The following is a 26,428-nucleotide window of genomic DNA, read 5'->3' as shown; positions in this document are numbered from 1 at the left end:
ACTTTCTTCTTTCAGCAAAACACAACTGGAGTTATATTAAAAAAAATATACAGGCTCTTCCTAGGTTTATAATGCCAGTGAATGGTACTATTTTTTTTCTTTTTTGAAGCCCAAAAAAGTGCATCCATCTATCATAAAAAGTAAGTCATACGGCTCCAGGGGGTTAAAGGATTAGTTCACTTTCAGATAAAAATTTCCTGATAATTTACTCAACCCCATGTCATCTAAGATGTTCATGTCCTTCTTTCTTCAGTCGAAAAAAAGGTTTTTTATGAAAACATTCCAGGATTTTTCTCCTTATAGTGGCCACAAATGGTGAAGGTCAAAATTACAGTTTCAGTGCTGCTTCAAAGGGCTTTAAACGATACCAGACGAGGAATAAGTGTCTTATCTAGCGAAATGATCAGTCATTTTCTAAAAAAATAAAAAATAAAAAATTATAAACGTTTTAACCACAGACACTCATCTCGAACTAGCTCTCTTCTTCTTCTTCTTCTTCTTCTTCTTCTCTATTAGATTTCTGGTAGTGTAGACGCTGCTAAGTGTGTTACTGCCCTCCACAGTTCAAAGTTTGAACTAACTGTTATATACTTGCACTAGTATATTGTATATAACAATTTAGTTAAAACTTTGACCTGAGGAGGGCAGTAATACACTTAGCAGCATCTAAACTGCCAGAATTCTAATAGAGAAGAAGAAGAGAGCTAGTTCAAGACAAGCATCTATGGTTAAAACATATATAATTAGAATTTTTTTTTTGAAAATGACAGATTGTTTCGCTAGATAAGACCCTTATTCCTCGTCTGGTATTGTTTAAAGCCCTTTGAAGCTGCACTAAAGCTGTAATTTTGACCTTAAACCATTTGAGGCCAACTGAAGTCCACTATAAGGAGAAAAATCCTGGAATGTTTTCATCAAAAACCTTAATTTCTTTTCAACTGAAGAAAGAAGGACATGGACATCTTGGATGACATGGGGGTGAGTAAATTATCAGGAAATTTTTATTTGAAAGTGAACTAATCCTTTAATAAAGGCCTTCTGAAGTGAAACAATGTGTTTTTGCAGAAAAAATATCCATAACTTTATAATCTGAAATCACTAGATTCCGGTAAGATCAGTCCGCACGTTTACGAGAGAGTCGAATTTCCGGCGCATGACGTACAGTAGGATGTAGGCGTAGCGCAAGCTTAGGCGAGAGTAGATGCCTCTCATTGTTCTAACAAATAGGGCTGGGCGACAATCTCAAGCTCCAACATTTCTCTTTAAAAATCCTCTTTTTCGACTTCTAATTCAAGACCGGTGTTTTGTTTTGCTCTATCCTCTGCGCTTTCGTGTTCGTCAATAAGTCATGCGTCGGGTCAGAGTTCACTCTACCGCCAGAACTAGACTCAAGTATGGCTGTTACCGGAAGCTTGTTATTATAGTTTATAAAGTTTTAAATATGGATATTTTTCCTCACAAAAACCTATCGCTTTGCTTCAGAAGGCCTTTATTAATCCCCTGGGTGGGTGACCTATCCCTTTAACCTCAAGTTACTCCAGGCGGATTGTTCTTGAAATAATTTGCTTCATGATTTGCCAACCGTAGGCACAGGTGCCAGCAATGAAATGCAGAAGGGTTATTTTATTTAGTTACAGAAGCCAAACCCTCTACATTAATCATAATTTTAATAACATGATGTCAAGGGTTCACTCACTTTTGCATGCACTCTAAGCTTACACTGACGCAGCAAAAGTGCATTCTACCAAGGGGGATATCTGACACGCCTGCACCATTTCCAGCTATGGGACTATTTTGGGATGGCAGCACTGTTGCCATGTCTGTTGTCTGGTTGAGCCGTGACACGTCCGCTCTACTAAGCCCAGTCTGAACTGACCTGATGAACCTCAGTGTCTGGCGCTGTCTGTAAAACTACTGCTGCTACTTATAAATCACACTTCCTGCTGTAGGTGCAGATATATATTTATCAGAAGTACTCGACTGTATTTCAGACCTTACGCTCTGGTTACTGTATATCAAATAAAATTGGGTCAATGTAGTCTTAAGGGGTCAGAGAGGTGCATGCAATATGCAATATGGATATGTCTGTCTGAAGAAAACAGAGGATAAAATCATTCAAAAGTTATAAACCTTTTAAATCAATTATTATATCAATTAGCCATTGTTACATCTCAAAACATTTACAGGTGAAATGATTAAAAAGGAAGGTGGTGATGCACAGAAGGAATCACAAGGACTAATTAAATTAAAATATGCCATAAAGAAAATGAAATGCAGTTTAGCCGACCTAAAACACATTGAGACGTGCAGAAAAAGTCCTGGATGAATAATTTCTATAAATTACTCTTTTTAATTTTTTTTTAGGAAACAGGCAGCCATTCATTCCATTATGAAAATCTGCAGCCTAACCATTAGAAAAGGCCAAAACAATAATTATTATTTCCTTTCCTTGTTTTATCATAATTCTATCATACCATTATGAATATTAATAATAATAATAATAATAATAATAATAATACATTGAGTTGAGACATAAGAAAAAAATTACTGTTTGGATAATTACTCTTTTTAACTGTTTAAAGTAACAGCAATTCATCCAAGTACAAAATCTGTAGCCTAACATTTAAAACAGACCAAAACAAAAAGATAAAAAAGCATAATAATTAATTTTATTATTACTTTTTTATTTCTTGTTTTACATTACATGTACATTATCATATCATTGAATATTATTATTATTATTATAAAAATTATTATTAAACAATAAATAAAATAATTAAAAGCCAATTTGGCATATCGGGCACAACATAAAACTCAATATCCATGTCGTTCCTAAAAATTCAATACAGGTCGGTCTCTTCCAAAAATATAACCAGGGCTGCCAACTCTCACACATTCAGTGTGAGACTCATGCATTCAGTGTGAGATTCATGCAATTGACACTGTTCTCACGCTCTCACGCCACACATCCATATTCTCACGCAGTGAAAAATCATCGCGGAGCAAACAGACAAGACATAGCAGGTTACTTTTGAAACAAAGTCTCAGCTTTCCAATTCTGTACAATTTTGTATACTGTTATGGCATAACATATTGCTGTAGCCTCTGTTCAAGTGAACCGTGGACCGATCATCTCTTGCTCGTTACTAGTTAAAGTACAAAAACATGAATGAACATCAGAAGGTATGCTGAATGAACCAGTACAACTTATTGAAATCATCATGTATCATGTAATCACTCAGAGTTCCAACAGCGACTAAAACAGCTTGTAAATAATATTTCACGTAAAGTTTACCTCAGAAAAACCATTCAATGTCCATAAACTATTGTTAGTGAGAAAAATGTGCTCCAGAGAGGAGCAAAAAAAACACTATATTACATATTAAAGGTGCAGTAAGCGAATTCAGAGAAACGCTGTTGATATTTGAAATCACCAAAACAAACACGCCCCTACCCAAAATGATCACACCTCTATCTTGATAGCTCCGCCTCCAAATTCACAAAGATGCTATGCAACACAGGCACCTCCCCCCTAATGAGTGCATACGCCCCTTACTGCTGATTGGTTCGAGTGTGTTTTGGTGCTCTGTCCGATCCACTTTCAACAGCGTTTCTCAGAAATTGCTTACTGCACCTTTAATTTTATTTATACTCTAATACCACTAAAAGTTATTATTATAACTTTATTATTATAAAAACGTCCTTAAAGGGATAGTTTGGAACAACTTGAGGGTGAGTAAATGATAACAGAATTTGTTACATAAAATTTGTAAATTACAACATTTTTGAGTGAACTATCCCTTTAAATGCATTTGTATACAAATCAGTTGTTAATTAATTTTTAATAATTATGTAACTTACCAGTTGACAGTTCAGTTGAGAAAATTTTTTTTTTCCTTGTGAAAATTTTAACATGCACTATATATCCATGTATATACCCAAACGAATCAATATTCAATCACAAGCTCATGAATCGAATCGTCCCCCCCCCAAATTCTCACTCCTAGCTGAACTCAAAAGTTGGCAGCCCTGATATAACACCCTTCCAAGCGGATAATTTTGAAATATCTTTTTCTTTTCAACATTACATTCCTCCTCAGTTGCAGAGACAGTCTTGCTTTTTGCCATTCATCTCATTTATATTCAGAGGAGAGGAAATATGACAGTAATTCGTGAAATCACTCTCAGCCATGCAGAGGTGGTGGCTGAAATAAGAAAAGCAGGATACAGGGAGCGGGAACGCACCGGATCTCTGTCTGACTGTCATAATGTGAGAAAAGATAATGCTCCTGTCTGAGAACAGCTTACAGCACTGCTCTTTTCTCACTTTTAAAATAGTCGCTTTTAACTTTTCTTCTAAAGAATGAAAGAAGAAAATGAATCGAAATGCAGAATGATCAGATGAAGGAACATAGCTAGCTGGTTTAATGTTCCAGCATGCAAACACCTCTGAAAGGTCTAATAATGTTAGTGAGGAGTTAACGGTGCGAAATCAACACATCTGTGGGGCGGCACAGAGCATCAAGACCAAATCCACTGACTGGGTGAACACAAAAGAAATGTTTTCTCTAAGCAAGCAGCATTTAAACATAGACCCTATGTGTTTACATGTTTATAAAATCAGTTATCGGCCAAAACGAAAGCATTTTATGAGCATAGCTTGCATTCTCTTTCCCCAGATCAGTGGATCTGACCCCGGCCATGGAGATTTGCCCCTTTCCCAGTGGTTCATGCCCGTGTATCTACAGAGGCAGGGGTGGGTTAGGGTTACAGCAGGCAGATTATAACAGTCATGTGTCATTTTCACCAGGACAAACTACATCCTCTCTGTATTTCAGCAGGCACAACTCTGAACGTACCTGTTTTTCCCTTGGGGCCGTGCTAACTGCCGTCAGAACAGAAGAGGAAAGAGGGAAGGGACAGAAAACCACAATGATAATTATAATAATTCAAAATAAAAAGAAAACAGAGAAAGAAAAGATAGGACACCAGTTAGAAACCAAACAGACGACAGAGAAGAAATGAGAAATGATTGGCATATTCACCACGGAAGCAGAGGAGAAATGACGACCAGCATGCAGATCAATTTAACTGCCACATTTCTAGTTGATTCAAAGTTAAAAACACACCCAAATGACTTTCTTACTTACTGTCTTACCTTTGCAACTTTGTAAAAATCATTTGGAAATTAACCCCTAATCTATGACCTGGACTCAACTGTTGAGGAGAAAAGAACTGTGTGCTTGAGCTAACATCCACAGGAAGGCAAATCTGTGCAAAAAGGATTGTCCGTCACTGCTATAGTAAGGCTGCAACAACTAATCGATACATTCAGTAATGAAATTGACAAACTTCATTATCTGGAAGTTTTAAATTTGAAAAATTGAAGTAAAACTGATCATTGATTGTCAACTAATCATTAGGTCGAGATCATTGGCAGACAAGCACATTGTGTTGTTACAGTTTATGCCAGGGATACTCAAATTGCATTTCGCTCAAGAGGCACTTTCAGAAAATGCAGGATGACCAGGGGTCAGTGAATAAATAACCAGGCAATACTTGATTTTCATTTGAAGTATAAACCACAGCTATGGGTTAACACCAGCCTCATATTTTTAATCAAAACAGTAATAAATGCTGGTCAGTCTTTGAAAGGCATTTTTCAGAACAATGTCCAATGACAATGAATGAAAAAAAAAGTAAATCTTATTTATGCATAAATACATTAAAGTCGTAATAAATTGTGTATTTTGACATACATCCTAGTGAAATGGATTACCGAAAAACAAAAAAAACAACAGCGTAGGGACTTGGTGTGTTGGGTTGCATTAGACGTGGCCGCTGAACTCAGAAATGTATACAAATTTCAGTGGAAGCTTGCATTCGATTAGAATTTTTATGCAGACTAAATGACTGGAGAAGTCTGCCATACATCACCAGAGAGAAGTCTGTCATTTTCACAAGATCAAGTTATGACGTTTTTATTAAAAATTACGAAATCAAAACTAATAATTAAAAAAAACACAACAAGATGAAGGAAAAACTGGTGAGGGAAAAGTCTGGTCACAAAAAAACAACTAAAAACAAACAATTTATTACATTTCAACCAAACAATTTAATTTTGAATGCATGTTTTACACCCCATCTACACTGCAAGCAACAAAACACACTGCATTACAATGATCAAGGCCATTTACACTGTCTTCATACTGGAAGTCAGTAGTGTAGTGTGACAAAACGAAATCTGTGTTTACAGTGTAGACAGCTTGATTACAGTGGCCCATAGGCTGAACTTTGAGTATCCCTGGTTTACAGTATTGTACACTGTTCTTCACATTATACAGTACAGTCCAAAAGTTTGGAACCACTAAGATTTTTAATGTTTTTAAAAGAAGTTTCGTCTGCTCACCAAGGCTACATTTATTTAATTAAAAATACAGTAAAAAACAGTAATATTGTGAAATATTATTACAATTTAAAATAACTGTTTTCTATTTGAATATATTTCACAAAGTAATTTATTCCTGTGATGCAAAGCTGAATTTTCAGCATCGTTACTCCAGTCTTCAGTGTCACATGATCCTTCAGAAATCATTCTAATATGCTGATTTGCTGCTCAAGAAACATTTATGATTATTTTCAATGTTGAAAACAGTTGTGTACTTTTTTTTTTCAGGATTCCTTGATGAATAGAAAGTTCAAAAGAACCGCATTTATCTGAAATGCAAAGCTTCTGTAGCATTATACACTACCGTTCAAAAGTTTGGGGTCAGTAAGAATCTTTATTTTTATTTTTTTGAAAAGAAATTAAAGAACTGAATACTTTTATTCAGCAAGGATGCATTAAATCAATCAAAAGTGGCAGTAAAGACATTTATAATGTTACAAAAGATTAGATTTCAGATAAACACTGTTCTTTTGAACTTTCTATTCATCAAATAATCCTGAAAAAAAATATTGTACACAAATATTTTGTACAATTGTACACATTAAATGTTTCTTTAGCAGCAAATCAGCATATTAGAATGATTTCTGAAGGATCATGTGACACTGAAGACTGGAGTAATGATGCTGAAAATTCAGCTTTGCCATCACAGGAATAAATTACTTTGTGAAATATATTCAAATAGAAAACAGTTATTTTAAATTGTAATAATATTTCACAATATTACTGTTTTTTACTGTATTTTTAATTAAATAAATGTAGCCTTGGTGAGCAGATGAAACTTCTTTTACAAACATTAAAAATCTTAGTGGTTCCAAACTTTTGGACTGTACTGTATGAATATAATAGGGTTATCAAACGTACCAGTACTACCGGTACCAGTCGGTACTAAAATTAAAAAAAGTTGCTGGTACCAGCATTTCTGTAGTACTGATAGTACCGGTTATATTTGGTGCCCGCTGATAGACGCTGCTTTCAAACGCTCTTAAATCAAGATTGCGATCTTTTAACGATTAATCGTGCTGCTCGAAGTCTTAGTGATTTTTAAGGGAGGCTCTTCTCTGGTATCAAGAACCATGAAATTTTACTTGCATTTTAACCGACTACTGAAATTTTGGTACCGTGACAACCCTAGAACCTCATTTAAAAATGTTCTTTAAATACTGTCTATATCATATGGAATGTATTTATTATGCAAGCATTAAATGAGTCATATACTGTATGAGTCTGAAGGGAGCATAACGCAAGTCTCACGTGATACTAAGGTGAGCCTGATGTGAGTCACACTTGAAAACAAAGAACTGTACCAGAAGAGCCAGAGGGGGGTGGAGCTCCAGCCTTCTGCCATATCGTGGCCTCTGCCGCCAACCGTCTCACATACACCTCATTCACGTCTAGCAGGATATTCTCAGGCTTTATGTCTGTATGGATGATCTTGCATTTCGTGTGCAAGTAATCCAAGCCCTCGAGAACCTGGAGGAGAGAAATAAGATGTGTCTGAATTAGGAATGTCAATTTTACATAAATTTCCATAATCGATCATTGTTTAAATTAACGATCAGTTAATCTATTAATTGTTAACCTTAAAGGGTTAGTTCACACAAAAATGAAAATTCTGTCATTAATGACTCACCCTCATGTCGTTCCACACCCGTAAGACCTCCGTTCATCTTCAGAACACAGTTTAAGATATTTTAGATTTAGTCCGAGAGCTTTCTGTCCCTCCATTGTAAATGTATATACGGTAGACTGTCCATGTCCAGAAAGCTAATAAAAACATCATCAAAGTAGTCCATGTGACATCAGTGGGTTAGTTAGAAGTTTTTGAAGCATCGAAAATACATTTTGGTCCAAAAATAACAAAAACTACGACTTTATTCAGCATTGTCTTCTCTTCCAGGTCTGTTGTCAATCCGGGTTCACGACTCCGCAGTGACGCTGCTGATGTAAGACGCTGCTGACGTGTTATCCGGTGTGCCCGAGCTTCGTTTACAGTCTGAGGGAGACGCACGCTGTATTCAAGCTATTCTACATTGTTTGTATTTTGGTATTGCTATATTTTTTTAAATGGTGCGTAAGTGTGCATGTCGCGGATGTCCTAATCGCCAAAAACAATGACGTAAAAGTGCATTACCAACGCTGACAGATGAAAGGATTCAATGGAATCAATTCAATGGAATCAATTTAATGGAATCAATTCAATGGAAAGGATTCTGGAAGAGAAGACAATGCTGAATAAAGTCGTAGTTTTTGTTATTTTTGGACCAAAATGTATCTTCGATGCTTCAAAAACTTCTAACTGACCCACTGATGTCACATGGACTACTTTGATGATGTTTTTATTACCTTTCTGGACATGGACAGTATACCGTACATACATTTTCAATGGAGGGACAGAAAGCTCTCGGACTAAATCTAAAATATCTTAAACTGTGTTCCGAAGATGAACGGAGGTCTTACGGGTTTGGAACGACATGAGGGAGAGTCATTAATGACATCATTTTCATTTCTGGGTGAACTAACCCTTTAACCTCTTAAAGGATTAGTCCACTTTTAAATACACTTTTCCTGATAAATTTACTCACCCCCATGTCATCCAAGACGTTCATGTCTTTCTTTCGTCAGTCGAAAAGAAATGAAGGTTTTTGAGGAAAACATTCCAGGATTATTCTCCTTACAGTGGATTTCAATGACTACCAACAGGTTGAAGGTCAAAATTACAGTTTCAGTGCACCTTCAAGGACTTTAAACGATACCAGACGAGTAATAAGGGTCTTATCTAGCGAATCGATCGGTCATTTTCGAAAAACATACAACCTTAAACAAAATATTGCCTTGAACGTACTTTTCCGCTTCCGCATTCTTCATAACGCTTACGCTGAATATCCTACGCCTTCCCTATTCAAGTTACGGAAAAAAACGAAACTGGCGCCGCGTTCGTTCCGTAAGTAGAATAGGGAAGGCGTAGAACATTCAGCGTAAGCGTTATGAACAATGCGGAAGCGGAAAGTACGTTCAAGGCGATATTTTGTTTATAAAGCATAAACGGTTGTATTTTTTTCGAAAATGACAGATCGATTCGCTAGATAAGACCCTTATTACTCATCTAGTATCGTTTAAAGCCCTTGAAGCTGCACTGAAACTGTAATTTTGACCTTCAATCTGTTGGTAGCCATTGAAATCCACTGTAAGGAGAAAAATCCTGGAATGTTTTCCTCAAAAACCTTCATTTCTTTTCGACTGACGAAAGAAAGACATGAACATCTTGGATGACATGGAGGTGAGTAAATTTATCAGGAAAAGTGTATTTAAAAGTGGACTAATCCTTTAAATCCGAAGCGAAGCAATGGGTTTTTGTGAGAAAAATATCCATATATTTTGTCGCGATCATGACGCAGTGTTTTCCAACATCCTTTGAAAGTTCAATCAATGGAAACTGGATTTCGGGTGTGGTGGGAGGGTATAGTGGGTAGGGACGATGTGTAGAAACCATTTGGACACCATTTTACAGCTGGAGCAAGCGTTGGATTGACAGGTCTTGATTTACAATGTGCCACAGAATAGGAGCGAACAGCTGAAACAGCACTAGAAGATCATCACTCATCAACCAGGATCTTATTACTTGTTTATTCTATGTACTTTTATTGTGGCGCTTACACAAGTAGTTCTTATGTTTAGTAAAATCACATGTTTAGAGGGTTTTTTGGACCCTTGGTTAATTATGTTTCGAAATAAATGGCTAGCATACCTAATCCTTTGCATGGCTTGAAGACAATACAATTAGAATACATAACTACAGCAAGCTCACTTCATTTATCCTCATGTGACTACTGCACATGTTTTGCGCATGAGACGCACGCACCTCACAACTACGCACTCTAATGATGACCTTGCTTAATTGACCATCAATAATTTTCAATAATCGATTAAATTATTATTGACAATGAATCGAATGCCGATTATTTGCTAGTATCAATAGGCTGAATCATTCCCAGGGGTTTAAAGGAGCTGCAATGTGTATACCACATGCTGGTGAAAACAAGTCTGAGAAACGGTTGTTGCAATTTGACTGTACATTTTTAACATCTTTATGAATGAAAAACGGACCCACCTGTCGAAGAATGCTCTTCACACAGATCAGAGGCAGACCCATGTAGTTCGATTTGATGATCCATTTCAACAGCTGGTGACCGAGCACCTCTAGTACCATACACACATCTGAGAGGTCAAGAAGTCAAGGACAGAGTTTGTGATTATTAAACCACACGAAGTCTGCTATTTAAATATGGAGTTAGCATGTTCTACACATCCCAGAGTGAATAATCGGCACAGTTTTGTTTGCTACAGATACTCAAGTGTGTGTTTCATTTGATAAAAAGCTATCGTCAAATACAACACAGAGCCTCAGAGGTCTTCACGACAATCCAGCTAAACAAATGGTCCGTTTAACTAAAAAAAAAAAAAAAAAAAAAAATTATGACAGAAATATATTATTATTATTTATAATTAAAATAATGTGCAGCATTTACAAGAAAAAAATAAAAACAGTTTTCTGTTGTAAAGGAATTGTTATTTTTCATTTGATTATATTTTAAAGGGTTTAAATTGTTAATTAGACATGTTTTATGATGATTTAAATTTAATTAACCCATTAAAACAGAATACAGAAAAATTAAACAAAACACAGAATTGTGGAAAAAATTACATGGATTTTATGGAAAAAAATTAAATTGATTTTATAGGGCCCTAGAAAAAAAAGAGATAGTCCTAGGAAATTCAAATTTGAAGAATATATAATTGTATAGGCTAAAAAGTCAAGAGGGAGATAATTATTATATAACAAGGAAAGATTATGAAAACAAACAAGTTTTGAATCATGAATCATGCACAATAAGAACAAGAGCATGTACTAAGAAGTAAATCGAGTCTAGAGCTGCACGATTAATCATATCGCAATCGCAATCGCGATGTCAAGCTTGTGCGATTATATGACGCAAAATGCTGCGATTTTATGAAATAAAATAATAATAATAATAATAATAAGTTAATAAATAAATTAAATAAATACGTGTGTGGACACAACAACCCATTATCTGAGAGCTGTTTGTCCATTTTATACACCGCTAATAAAAAGAAGACCAGTCAGTTTCAGTTTAGGCAGTGGCATGTGTGGCGCGCACGGTCATGTCATGACTTTTTCCAGTGTGCAGCGCAGAGAACGGGTAAAGATGGATGCGGAGCAAACTGTCACTGAACTGGTGGCAAGAAAAAACGCTACCTCTGTTATATGGCGATATTTTGGCTATAAGATTATAAACCCAGATTAGTAGTGGTTGATCCGTACGGACCAGGGCCCACGTTTCGGGACGCATGTGATTTGCGGATCAATTGAAAGTTTAACCGCAATAGAGTGAAAGGATATCATTTGAACATGTTTTGTCTTGATAGTTTACACATTAAATAGATTCCAGCGCTAGAAGAGGCAAAAGAGGATTTAATTCGGTATCGCACGCAGCGCTGTTATCGGTGCGCACATGACGCACATACATACAAGGCTCGCGCGCGCACAGAGAGAGAGAGAGAGAGAGAGAGAGAGAGAGAGAGAGAGAGAGAGAGAGAGAGAGAGAGAGAGAGAGAGAGAGAGAGAGAGAGAGAGAGAGAGAGAGAGAGAGAGAGAGAGAGAGAGAGAGAGAGAGGCGCGTTATAGCTCGCGAACTCCAAATTGATTTCTCTTTCGCGTCCTCAATGCACTTGGATGGTCACATACACGCATTATGTCAGTCAAAATACCCCTCTCAGCAAGTATTCATGTGAACACATTCAGTTATGTCTTAATTGAACGAGGTGAGAATTCGGACGTGTATCTATCTGATGTGTGCGTGCATGGGGTCTTACTCTTAAAGTGACAGCAACCTATAAATACCTGCTGTTGTCTGTCATGTAAATCAAACAACAAAACACAGCTTTAACAAAGATTAATCTATATTGAATTTATACAATGAACAGTGTCATTTTACATTTAATAATTACATTTCTGTGCATGAAAATTAATACTACAGTTAGACCTTATACTTTATTTGTAACTTTATGTTGTATTTATCTATGCTTGTTGTAATTGGTGTACAGTATTTGTTCTTTTTACAGTCTGTTCACTTGTCTTTAATAATGTATTATTTAGGCTAGTAGTTTATGCTGTGGTATCAGAATAGTTTAAGTGGGCTAAGTAATAAATGCAAAGTTAAGTTACCCCTATCCAATTTTTTTTTTTTTTTTGTGCTGATCTGAAAAATGATCTGATCCGACGTCTGATGACGTCATAACCATGATGTGATCCGAACCGTGAGTTTTGTGATCCGTTGAACCACTACAGATTAGTAAAGAAACAAATATCTTAAATGGGATTATAACAAGTTTGCAGTAATACAAAGATAATATTTCATTTCATTTTAATTTGAAAACGCTGTGCATTTGTTTGCTGTTGTTGCTAGTTTGAGTTGAGAAATACACATTTCAGCATTATCAGTAATCTGTGTGTGTATTTTCACTGAGAACCAAGCAAGATGACTCATGATACTATTTGTTTATTATATCGCTATCGCAAATCGCAATCGCAATATTGACCTCAATAATCGCAATATGACATTTTCCCCAAATCGTGCAGCCCTAATCGAGTCAATATTGATTTTATGTTGACTTCAAATGACAGAGAAGACTTCAGATATGGCTTCTACAGACAACAAAGATGCAACATCATGAGGATCATGTGACAGGCAGTAAAGGATACGAACACCATTGACACCAGAGATTTTGAAGTCATCGATGAGCTGTACTATCCTCTCTCGTTTGGTGTCTGTGGGGTCACTGTCTCGCACCTGAGGAAAAACTCTTTCAGAATATATCTTTGTTTTTAAAATTTAAATTAAAATGGTTAATGTATTCAGTTCTCAGACTTACACATTTCAGTAGTTTAATCTCATCCAGTGCAGTCTCAGTGTAGTGCTGGGCACTTTTAACCACTTTCAGTGCCACAAACCGTTTCCGTCTACAAACAAATATCATATATTGTTGAATTCACAAAGACAGTCGAACAGCATGTGCGGCTGACTATCCATACATGACTATCTGGCCGACTATCCATAATCTGACATCTGCTTACATCTCAATATTTAGAGATTGCGCATCTAGTTCCAGCAGTTTAATCTCAGGGATTAGGATTCACTTAGATCCCAGCATGTAAAATACTCACTGTAGATCCCAGCACAGCCATACTGTGGAGAAATGACCCCATCCCAGTTTCCTGACCACGTGATATCTGCCATTAAACAAGTCTCCAATTTTTACTGGATAATACCCTCCTGAAAAAAAAAAAATTGTTCCGTAACATACATTCAACCAGTCATTATCGGTCATTACTAAATATATTAAATTAAATAATAAATAATAAAGAGTCTATTTTTTCAAAAGCTTTGAATGTTGCTCATTCATTCAAAAATTATAAATGGAACAATTTGTTTTGTAATATTAGTTGTTACTGTTCCAAGTCTTTTGTTTCAGAAAGTGAGGCTGTTTTGCACCAGGGATATTTTTGATAACTAAAACTAAAAATTAAACTACTGTTTTTGTTAACTGTAATAAATCTGAAATAAAACTTAAATATTAGATGAAAAACTTAAAATGAAAATTTGAAATGTGGCCTTGGCAACTAAATGAAAATGAATAATAATGATTGGAAATAAATAAAAACTAAAACTGAAATAAAAATAAAATCAAACTTAAATAATTATATTTAAAATAATAAAAATGACAAAAACAAAATGACATTTTTTTTTACTAAAATTAAAACTGAAAATATAAAAATAAATGCTAAATCAAAAATATTGATTAAAAACTATAATATAGGGCTGTACGATATATTGCGATTTATCGCACTCGATTTGGCAAAGGCTGCGATTATTTTATGCGCAGCTTGTCAGAGCTGTACGGCTCTGTGATCAGTAGTAAATGCTGCTCCATCTGAAAGCCAGAGGGCGCTCTTGCGCAGAAACTCTAAAAATGCCCTGCTGCAGAAGAAGATAACACACATCATTCCAGGAAATCCCTATGGGCATCATACTATCACCAAAGAATATACACTAACAAGAAGCGACACTCAATAGAACGTTCCATTGCAACACCGGTGCCCAGCAGCAGCCCTGCGTTTCCGTCATTTTGGGGTGAAAGCGATTCGTCAGTCCACTAGTTTCTATGGCAATATCAGCAGTTTTGTTAAAACAAAACGTACATTAAAGCTGAAATCCAACCTGAATGATGAAAACACAATAAAATACTATCACTAGTGATCATCAAATCTTTTTAACAGTTTATTTTACACACTTTGTGTTTAAGTCTTCCACTTTTTTCACAAAACCTTTGCTCTCTAGAAACCCAGTCAGTTTGGGTTAAAATTCTTTGAAGTTCAATATTAGCATTATAAACACTGAATTAATACCAACATATGAAGTTAAATTAAGGACATGCACCAGAAAAATTGGGAATGTTGGACAATAAATATATTAATATAATAGCTTGATTTTGCAGTGCTGTCTAATGTCCGTTAAAGCAAAGTGTCCAAAAGTATGAATTATGTGATAACGGACACAGCAATGCATCATGTATTATAAGATCATTATGTTTGTAGCGTGATCCATTAAAACGTACAATATAGCAATTTCAATTCAGACATAGATACTATTATTACTATTACTCCACTAGGTCTGAAATATATTGTTTGCTGCAAACATTATGATCTTAAATTTATTAATTTACTATTATTAAATATGTAAAGTTGCATAAAATGGAAATACTCAATAAAGTAGCCTAACTAAGTTACCTCAGATGGATGAATGGTTGGATTCCACAACTGGTAAAATAAAACATATATAAGACAATACAACATTGACTGTAGGAGCCATACAATTTACTGGTGACTTAATATAAAAAACTGTTCTATTGCGCTTCTGATTTGGCAGTGATATGGTCCAGTTAGTATTTTCACCCCATAATGGCGGCCACTCTACTGGAGCGCCATCTAGTGGCTGTTACCCAAAAAGTATCAGAGTGTCGCCTCTTGGGTTCTATACTCTTTGCTATCACTGTAGCTGAATAAGTAGAAGATTGAAATGCTTCGATAGATTAAACATGACTAATAAACACATGATTTGCGTGAACACATGATGAAGTGAGTTTGGAGTAAAAACATGTTATTAAATGGGGGGTCTAATGCTATTTCATGCATTCTGACTTATTTACACTGTTAAAGAGTTGGATTCTCATGCTAAACATGGCCAAAGTTTTAAAAAACGAGCTGGACGTATAACGGAGTATTTCTGTGCCAAAAATACTCTTCCGATTCCTCACAAACTTTGGACATTTTTTTCCGAGTATGGCCCTTTATTATGTAATAAAGGGTGGAATTCCTTGTATGGGAAGAGCACGTGCGCACACATCGACCAGAGCGAGAGATCAAGAGCACGCCCATCAATGTGATTCGTTCGGCTTTACAGAAGTCGTCGGCAGCCCTGCACAGGACTTGCTCGAGAAAGCTTTGTCACTTTGTTTTTAGACCACGAAATCAACAATGTCATCAAAGAAGTGTGTTTTTGGTTGTGAGGGAAAGATAACCTTGCTTCCCAAACAACCCAGTGTTAAGTGGAGCTGAGAGTTTTGTGCTCACGCAGTACATTGATGCGCTCTTGATATTTTTTTATTAAAATAACCATAGAAACTGATAGTTGCAAGCACTTTTTTATTGGTTAAAATGATTGGAGAATATCTCGTGTTTTTCTTGTGGCTGCTTGAGCCCTCGGGATCGGCACTAATGGTTTCATAAACAAGGCCCAGTTCAGCGCTGGATTTACAGATTGTTTGAAACTGAAAGATGGAGCAGTCACAGCGATAATGATCCCGGTCATAAGTCGGAACCGCAGGTGGTGAGTAAAACTCATCAAATGTCTGTTATGTTGGCAATAGGCACCTAAGTGCATATAATGTAAACAACACGAACGTAGTGAATTCATAAATTCATTATTCATCATTCACTATAAAGGATGCACTACTACTCTGTAGGTACTCAAGATTAACATGAGATTTGGTGAAACTGTGTGTGATACCCCCCCCCTTTAAATGTTGTCTTTAAATTTACCTTGGCATATTTGAATAACAAGAGTTCATTACATGGAAATGACATACAGTGAGTCTCAAACTCCATTGCTTCCTCCTTCTTATATAAATCTCATTTGTTTAAAAGACCTCAGAAGAACAGGCGAATCTCAACATAAAACCGTAACGTTACGTAACAGTCGGGATCATTAATATGTACGCCCCCAATATTTGCATATGCCAGCTCATGTTCAAGGCATTACACAAGGGCAGCCAGTATTAACGTCTGGATCTGTGCACATCTGAATCATCAGACTAGGTAAGCAAGCAAGAACAACAGCGAAAAATGGCAGACGGAGCAATAATAACTGACATGATCCATGATATCATGATATTTTTAGTGATATTTGTAAATTGTCTTTCTAAATGTTTTGTTAGCATGTTGCTAATGTACTGTTAAATGTGGTTAAAGTTACCATTGTTTATTACTATATTCACGGAGACAAGACTGTCGTTATTTTCATTTTTAAACACTTGCAGTCTGTATAATTCATAAACACAACTTCATTCTTTATAAATCTCTCCAACAGAGTAGCATTAGCCGTTAGCCACGGAGCACTATCAAACTCATTCAGAATCAAATGTAAACATCCAAATAAATACTATACTCACATAATACGATGTATGCATGCAGCATGCATGACGAACATTTTGTAAAGATCCATTTTGAGGGTTATATTAGCTGTGTGAACTTTGTTTATGCACTGTATTATAGTCGAGAACTCAGGGGGTGGGGAGCGCGAGATTTAAAGGGGCAGCAGCCTGAATCGGCGCATTTATAATGATGCCCTAAAATAGGCTGTTAAAAAAATTTATTTAAAAAAATCTATGGGGTATTTTGAGCTGAAACTTCACAGACACATTCAGGGGACACCTTAGACTTATATTACATCTTGTGAAAAAAACGTTCTAGGGCACCTTTAAATGTACATTATAAGCAACTCAAACTGGCAGTGTTTCCAGATGGATTAGCATTTGGAGCCATACTTCTTTGACAAGCCGTGCTTGTGATTTCATGTGATTTCATAATCGCACTAAGAATTGCATTTAAGCGCGATTGCAATGTTATTTTTCGTATTGTGCGATACATTGTGCAGCCCTACTATAATAAAATATAAATAATACTAAAATAACAGTGTTTTGCACTGACACCAGATGGATTTTTTTCTTAGGAGTAAACTTGTTTTGGTTTGCGTCAATGTTCCAAATAAAAATAAAAATAAAATAATGAAATGAAATGAGATGAAGTGATTTTCATTTGGAAAGTACTTAATTCACTGGATTATCAAAAACAGACAATATCATAGGGTTATTTAATATTGTAATCATTTTTCTTTTATTCACAAAACTAACTGTGATTAGATGCATATTTCTGAGACTTACATCATGTTATAAGATTTTGGCGATATCACCCAACTCTTTAAGTTGGACAACATTATATTAAAGGATCAATAAGTGTGATAATCCTACCTTTACAGTAATCTGACGGATTCTCCTGCTCCTCGTCATCTGACCCGAGTAATTCTGCTGGGGGTGGGGAGAAGTCTGGAGGGGGAGGGCTCAAAGCTTGTGGTGGGGTCGGCTGATTGGACAGGTCCTCTGGAGTGGGAGGAGTCGTGGAGAGAACTGAAGGTAGGCCCAGTGAAGGTGCTATGGGAGTGGAAGGTGTGTCTGGAGACGAGAGGACGCTGGGTGAGGAAACCACTGTGATGGGAACGGAGTGTGGGAGGGGGGCCGGAGGCTGCAGGTCTGGGGGACTCTGGGAGAGGTTTAACGGGGGTGTCGGGGGCGACTCTGGAGGGGTGGAGGATCTGTGGATGGTGAGGATGTGGCACAGTTCATCGGAGGAGGGGATCTGCGGTCTGAAGAGCAATAAATAAGAGAAAATGAGATGTTTAAATACAACATCAGGTGGTTGACATCCTGTTTGAAAGTACATTCTTCTACATAACATTACTTATCTGTTGTATATGCCAAACGCAGCCATGTTTAAAGGCGCAGAATGTTACTATTTATAGTCAAGCATCAAGCATGATGACAACTTCATAAATAATACATCAACAGCTACTACTTTTCATAAGCAATCTACAGCTGTGACTTTCATATCTAGGGCTTATGATGTCACTCATATTCTTCGACCATCTGTGCGATTCAAAACATCAATCTTAATCTTAATATAAGGCCACACTTGTGTCTCAGTCTATCTAACTTTTATTAAATAGCCAATAAGTACATTTAAAAGGGATTAGCAACATTGGTCGACCAATATCGGATTTGATATCTAGAGAGCAATGTGGCCATTATAATGGCAAACATGAACATCATGCACAAATGCATTCTATCAATAATAGAATAGTATAACAACAGTACATAATTGTTTGATATTATTGAACATTACAGATCACTTCAGTGCAACATTAAAAGCATGTCATTTTCTGTCTGTGTTACTGGCATAAACAGTAATGAAAGCTGATGGGGTAAATATAATGTCTTCTTAGAATATGACACTATGAGCACGTGATATTTATGTAGGGGAAGCACATACATCTGCTCTACACATCTTCTCCAGCCTACTTCTGAAATTCTGTATCGCAGCACTGCTATTGAAATTTAGTAGTTTGTAATTTTACTTATTTGACCGTTTTACTATGTACTGAAATTTAATGTGTAATAAAATTAAAGGATTAGTTCACTTCAGAATTAAAATTTCTTGATAATTTACTCACCCCCATGTCATCCATGATGTTTATGTGATTCTTTCTTCAGTTGAAAAGAAATGAAGGTTTTTGTGGAAAACTTTCTAGGATTTTTCTCCATATAGTGGACTTCACTGGGGTTCAATGAGTTGAAGATCCAAATTGCAGATTCAAAGCGCTCTACAAGATCCCAGACGAGGAATAAGGGTCTTAACTAATGAAACAAAAACATTTTTTTTTTTTAAATTGTATACTTTTCACAAATGCTCATCTTGCACTGCTCTGCGATGCGCCACGCATTACGTAATCACGTTGGAAAGGTCATGCGTGACGTAGGTGGAAGTACCGCGGTAGGGCGAAAAACAAGACGAGTATTTGTGGTTAAAATGTATATAATTTTTTTTTGTTTTTTAGAAAATGACAGATCGTTTCGCTAGTTATTCCACTTATTCCTCGGCTGGGATCGTGTAGAGCACTTTGAAGCTGCACTGAAACTGCAATTTGGACCTTCAACCCATTGAACCCCAGTGAAGTCCACTATATGGAGAAAAATCCTGGAATTTTTTCCTCAAAAACCTTAATTTCTTTTCAACTGAAGAAAGAAAGACATAAACATCTTGGATGACATGGGGGTGAAATTTTCATTCTGAAGTGAACTAATCCTTTAACAAACATGGGAAAATGATATCTGTGCTTCTCATCCATGATAAGAACGTATATATGAACGTTTGTATGTGTGTATGCAATCTGTACCTAATGTGTATTGTTCTGATTTTTTCAGGCATGTGTTAAAATAGGTTCCACGTGCATTGGACTGAGAGGGAGGGCCATGAGTCAATATGCTTATCTGGAGAAGTGACTCCCATGGCCACCCTCCTATATATTTTTAGCAGCATCTCACAGAGCAGAAACCCAGATCTGGATTCTGCCCAGTAAAACACACTCACCCCAGCTCCAAACTAGAGATCTCCTCTGCTGCTGCTGCTGCTTTGCGGTGCTTCTTGCTTTTCTTCTTCTGCTTTTTGCCGTGGCCGTTCTGGGGAAGGCTGTTATCACTGCTGAATACTGCCATGCATCAGAGAGAATATCATATAACAGAATACATATTAGACACGCTGTTATAGGCACCCCCACCCCCAATTCACTATATATGAGTAACTAATGGAGGGCAATCCAGCAGCATGCATAACAAGATCGAGGATATTACATCGCCAGCAAGCTATAGGACTTTACTAATCCCATGCATTTAATAATAATCCACCGAATAATTCATCCGAAACGAAAAATCTGTGAAAATCCAAACATTATATCCTCTAAACGTGCTCGCGCTTAGCTTTACCGCTAACACGGGCTCTAGTCATCAAAACAAGCGTCATTTTAACCCTCCGACAAGCAGACATTGTTGAATTTATACTCGAGACACATAATACACCCACAGATATTTACATGTTTAAGGCTGTTTGGCTGTTTTTTTTAATAAAAACACTCTCACCGTTCATCGATATCATCGGGACAGCTGTCACCTCACGCACATTCGCTTGTTGGTTCTGCGCATGCGCATCGGGCACAGAGTTGTACTGACAGCAGCTCGTGCAGACGGTCCATGCCATATGCGCACTGTGATTACTAGATATAAACAGAATGAATACCAAATAATATTTATTTTTTTATTTTTTATTTTTATTCTAATATATTTGGCTAATTAAGTGGAAAAAAAATACACGTAAATTATCTTGTGTGCTTTTTAAAATCTGAAGCAAGAAATTGTCATATTTTTGTTATGGATGCCAATATATCAGTCTGACCTCAGAAAGCATTGAACTGTCTAATTTTATTTGGCCAAAAGTGTCAAGGTTGAGACTAGGATGAAGGGATACATCAGGTTTTTCATTGTAATTATTTTAGTAATCTAATGTTTAGCTACTTTTTAGGCACATACTAAACTTTTGTATATAAATTATGCGTGATAATTTTTGGTAACACTTTACAATAAGGTTCCTTTTGTTAACTACATTAGTTAACATGGACAAAGAATAAACAATACTTCTGCATTCATTAATCTCGGTTCATGTTCATTTAATCCTTTACTGATGCATTTTTAAAATCAAAGGTTGTATCTATTAATTTAATGTATCTAAGCTAATATGAACGAACAATGAACAGTTGGTTCAGAATTTACGGTTCAGAATTTAAACAAAAAAAACTTTTTTGTTATTTCTGCTGTCAGTTTATATCCCGGGGAGATGGGACATATCATTTAAAATAATGGCTGCATCCGAAATCACATACTTCCCTATGTAGAAGGTGAAAAAACAGTATGTAATAAAAACAAGCATGTCTGAATTCTCATAAAAGAATACCAAAATGTACACAGATGAATGTGTACTACTTCTGAAGTGTGCATATTGACACTTTACTATACCATGAGGCCTCGGGAGAGGATTTGTGAATGACAATGAAGCGATGTAACTGACAACGGTAGGTCACATGATAATGACAACATGGCGAATGTAGTATAGCTACGTCCAGATTACATTTATAACATACTATTTTAAATTTTTGTACCACTTTTGCTACAGTATTCTGACTGATATAAGTAAAGCTTTGCTGATCTTCTTGTAGCCTTCACCTTTCTGGTGTAAAGAACTTATTTTCTTTCTCAGGTCTTGTGACATTTCTCTTCCATGTGGTGCCATTGCTGACAGCATGAAATGGGAAGGGGTTTTAACACCCTTTTATAGTCAGCTGTCTGCTGGACATCTGTGTAATGAATAATTAGACTCACCTGTGGTTGAATTCTTGTTAAATTAGACATCTGTAGTCTAAAATGTAGCTTTGCTCCAGAGACTTTCAGTGGGGTGTACTCATTTTTGCATCACCCTAATTTGAGTAAAACTGAAAATTTTGTTCTCTAAGTTATATTATTAACCTTACTTTCATGTTATAAGTTAAACAGATGTTATATTAAACTTAGACTTGTCAACATTTTGGAAATTGTTTTTGTGTTCATTGTGATATTGTTTAAAATGTTACTTTTCAAAGGGGGTGTACTCATTTACGATGAGCACTATAACATACTTTTTAGCTGTCTTGAAGTAAATAAGTAACTAGAATGTGAGAATGCAGCCATTGTCCCAGACTCTTTTGTTCTAATGTCAACAGATATACAAAATTCATACCAGTAAACATCTTCACTGTTAAAATTATAGCTTTATTTTTTTTCCAGATACAAATGTCCATTTCACTCATTTTAACATTTCAGCTCCCAATTTCTCCTGATTGGAGAGAGTAACTCTGTCCAAGTAAAAAAAAAAAAAAAAGAAGAACATGTCCTCTTCACAATATGTACAGGCACATATACACAATTGTTAGCAAACTATACACAATACAAATACAAAAGAGTAAGTCTTTTGACTGGGTTTAAGTTCTCTTTTAACCCCAACTTCATTAGAAAATTACCATATATTATTATTTTTATTTTTTTTACCCTTGTATAAAAGTTGTGTAAAACTCGGTGCCGGGCAAGGGCTCCATATACACCAACGATTCTCTAAACAACGGTCTGAATTGTTTATCTGCAAAGATACAAAGCTGTATTCCACACAATTGGCAAAACAGTAAATCGCAAGACTGTACAAAGAGATTTCGCTGGATTCTCTCAGAGAAAAGTGCACATAACAGGAGATTAGCTAAAAAAACTCAACGTCATGTACGAAGCGCTACAATTACTTACAAACTCTCATGCATTCACACACACACACACACACATTCTCAGACAGTGTTTTTATGAGAGTCATGCACTCATAATGCAGTCCACCGAGTGAACCTCTCAAAAAGCACCCCAATCAGAAAATCCAATCAAATCTCAAGCATGCATCAGCCTATAATAATCAAAAAATACACCAAGAGGCCAAACACATTCAACAACAGGATAATAAACATACACAGAATGAGAAAACTAATAAGTTTCCCCACTTTTAAAACCCAACCCTGTGCATACATTAGTATGATGAAGCGTAATAGCTCAAAATCACATTAATAAATGCAGGAACAGGGAAGCCTTCAAAAATACATCGGAGATGTCTAGATAGCATTGAATTCATTATTTTCAGTTCTATACATAAAAGGGACCGTGTTGAAGCTTCAAGATCAAAACTACAAAAAAATTAGACATTATGGATGAGCCAAAATGTAAAAACAAAGTGCTTCAGGCAAAAACGTATGTTATGTAGCTAAAAAGAACGTGTGCACAAGAAATTAGAATTTGCACCTTCATCATCACGTTGAACACGGATCACTCCAGGAAATGAGCTGGTCGGGCAAACTAGAAATGAATTAGGCTACACAAGAGCGTTTGTACTGAATCCATTGAGAATCCTGAGACTCTGCCTCATATGATCTTTACAACAGGCAACAGCTGTGCCACAGTTCATCTTCTTCTCCATTTGGCAAGTAATGTCAAGCATGTTTACTTGGTAGACATTATAAAAAGTAACAAAGAAGGCACATTTGGCGGTCATGTATAAATAAGCATTATTTACAATATAATAAGTTAGTTTCTATTCAGTGTCTGATGTACACAACTCTCAAGCCAACTGCTGCTTTTCAAATCATTGGGACCAAGCGAATAAAGATGCTTTTCTCCACTTGTCAACCCAAAATGGCCCAGTTTTGTTTCAATATCTCTCATGAAACTGGACATTCCAGCTGCATTGCAATTTCATTTGAGACTCAAACGGCATGAGAGTGAATCTTTGAGAACTGCGCTCTCTTGTGCTGTTAAATACAAAGCATTAGGAAATCAATGCCATGTGAGTGTGGGTGAATCTCACAAATCATGCAAAGATCCGGGTCTTATTTCATGCTCAAATCAAATCAAATAAATAAGAAATTTATTTTGATTAAAAAAAAGCCCTTTTTCAGGACCATTAAAGGCACAATATGTAATTTTTCACCACTAGAGGTCGCTTATTCAAAACAAAGGCGTAGCTTGATGACGCCTTGATTTCGCGGAATCACGGTAGGTGCTGTCTTCATGTCTACAGCCGGTGGAAAAAGAATCGGGCAGTAATCATATTCATGGATGAGTTAATGTATTAAATATTTATTAACATTACTGTAGAATGAAGCAGGGTGTGGCTGAAAGTCGTTGGAGCTGAACAAGGTCGCTGGAGCGACTGCTAATGAGAGACGAGCGCGACACACGGCGAGAGAGCAGTGGACCTCTTTCATTTCTTCAGGTCATGCGTACTGGGGGAGACACAGCTCTGTTTTATCATATTAGATACATTTGAGTGTTGAAAGTTGTTATAATGCTACTCTCATTTGCTCAGCGGCTGCTATGAGACACTCGTTGTACACTGAGGCAAGCTACATCGATATTAGGCATGGTAAAACATGGTACTCGCTGTAAATCAAGAAAACGAGATTTAAACAATAAGACTTACTGTGTTGAGCTATATAACATGAGTTTTTGTCTATTGATGAGAGAATAGACAGTTGCTCACCTGTCTAATAAAACACATAATATTAAGGCGTCTTTGGTATTTCTATGGTTTATACAAAATTAAACCGGAAATCGAGGGTAACACGGGTACGATGTCATTGATGGGCGACGCACGGACACGGTCCGTGTCCTGTTCAAAATTGCTTATATCTCTGGATTTAAACATTCTTGGAAACATCTGGGATAATGTAAGTAAACAAGTCAACAAAATATATAACATTGTTCTAGTGGTTTTTGGATATTTTAATCCAAATATGTTACATACTGTGCCTTTAAGATTTCGTGCATTATGACATTTCTACGAGAATCATGATGCAATGCAAAAAGAAAAATGATAGATTAGTTCAAGTGTAAAAATATAATTTCTTAATTTCTTTTTTGTTGATTTGAGAATGAAATGTAACCTGGACCCATATTTTACAGGGATCTATCACAAATATTGGGCGTGAAGATACATTAATGTTATGATCAATTAAACTTAACCAGGTTATAGTGCTAGAAATCAGAATTCAGATGATCACATCAGAAATTCTAGATATTTGAGATCCTTAAAACAGCAGAAAACCTGAAAACTGTGACCTTTTGTCTTTCTTTTGCATGCACACATAAAGCTACACACAAACATGCACACAAATATTGTGCTCTTATAACATGTTCTGGCACTTGTGTGCTTAGACTTACTCTACAGTCCCTGTAAAAGCTTAATACTTGTTTTGATCTGCAATACTAATGTAGAAATGTTAGTATAAAAGGTTAATACAACACGGCCAAGGACAGTCTTTGAGTTTGGGATTTGATTGTGGAGGAGTAGAACATTTCTAAACCTGGAAAAAATACTCCATGTACAGTAGAATTAAATGTGGGACTTGTCCACAGCGCTGACATGATTGTAATGGTTGAACGTGACAGAGATTTTGTTGAAACGGTTCATGAAACTCCATACAGTAGATCTGATCACTTGAATGGAAGTAAAAACAATATAAAATGTGTCTTAGCATGTCACAACATGTGAGAGCTGCTTCAGTAGTGTCATTAAAATAGACTCGGGTCAGAGAATTTGAATTAAGTAAACTTCACATATACAGCAGACCCTTTCAGACAAAACACTTCACAATTAAACATTCTCTCTCTCTCTCACTCACACACACACACACACACACACATACTTCCCATCAGTCAATACTCCGGTGAGTAGTTCAGAGTCTCAGTCTAAAAAGCAATCCTTCTCCAATAAAAATCCCATTAAGGTTTTATCGGAAGAAAGTGATCATTACTTCATTTCCTGTTCCCTTTTGTTAAGAATATACAGCAAGTTTATGTGAACGGTTGCTGAAGCACCCAAGGGTTTGACGTAGCGGTTGCATTACATCAGCCGATCAGTCGAAAGCAGTGGTCTGATTTCTCTCAGATGTGATTATTGATGATTTTAGACAACAGGGTAAAAGGTCAAAGCCTAAAGGTCAGTGACTTTATTCTCCACCAGGGCGGCGACCTGCTGAAGCCGATACGCCAACTGCATCTTTTGACCCGCAGCGTCTTCCTCCAGAGACATGATAATCTGCACATAATGCAATATGAGAAATA

General features: G+C 36.3%; 2 protein-coding genes across 6 annotated transcripts in view; both read right to left on the bottom strand.

The window, feature by feature from the left end:
* srpk3 (SRSF protein kinase 3) overlaps positions 1-20,948 on the bottom strand; it is a 33,475-nt gene extending 12,527 nt beyond the window's left edge. The window contains exons 1-9 of the mRNA XM_048210426.1: positions 20,831-20,948; positions 20,286-20,403; positions 18,113-18,504; positions 13,692-13,800; positions 13,400-13,487; positions 13,230-13,317; positions 10,557-10,663; positions 7,753-7,918; positions 4,860-4,885 (exon numbers count right to left, since the gene is read on the bottom strand). Of these exons, the coding sequence (XP_048066383.1) occupies positions 4,860-4,885; positions 7,753-7,918; positions 10,557-10,663; positions 13,230-13,317; positions 13,400-13,487; positions 13,692-13,800; positions 18,113-18,504; positions 20,286-20,403; positions 20,831-20,948 (1,212 nt within the window). The remainder of the gene's footprint in view (positions 1-4,859; positions 4,886-7,752; positions 7,919-10,556; positions 10,664-13,229; positions 13,318-13,399; positions 13,488-13,691; positions 13,801-18,112; positions 18,505-20,285; positions 20,404-20,830) is intronic.
* A 1,580-nt stretch (positions 20,949-22,528) lies between these two features.
* Positions 22,529-26,428, bottom strand: part of plxnb3 (plexin B3) — a 99,863-nt gene continuing 95,963 nt past the window's right edge. For all 5 annotated transcript variants that reach the window (XM_048208979.1, XM_048208981.1, XM_048208977.1 and 2 more), the window contains exon 35: positions 22,529-26,402. In XM_048208979.1, coding sequence (XP_048064936.1) covers positions 26,298-26,402 — 105 coding nt within the window. In that variant the 3' untranslated portion in view covers positions 22,529-26,297. The remainder of the gene's footprint in view (positions 26,403-26,428) is intronic.

This window comes from Megalobrama amblycephala, linkage group LG12, assembly GCF_018812025.1.
Source record: "Megalobrama amblycephala isolate DHTTF-2021 linkage group LG12, ASM1881202v1, whole genome shotgun sequence".
In the NCBI taxonomy this organism is placed as follows: domain Eukaryota; kingdom Metazoa; phylum Chordata; class Actinopteri; order Cypriniformes; family Xenocyprididae; genus Megalobrama; species Megalobrama amblycephala.
This window is presented reverse-complemented; position numbering and strand designations above follow the sequence as displayed.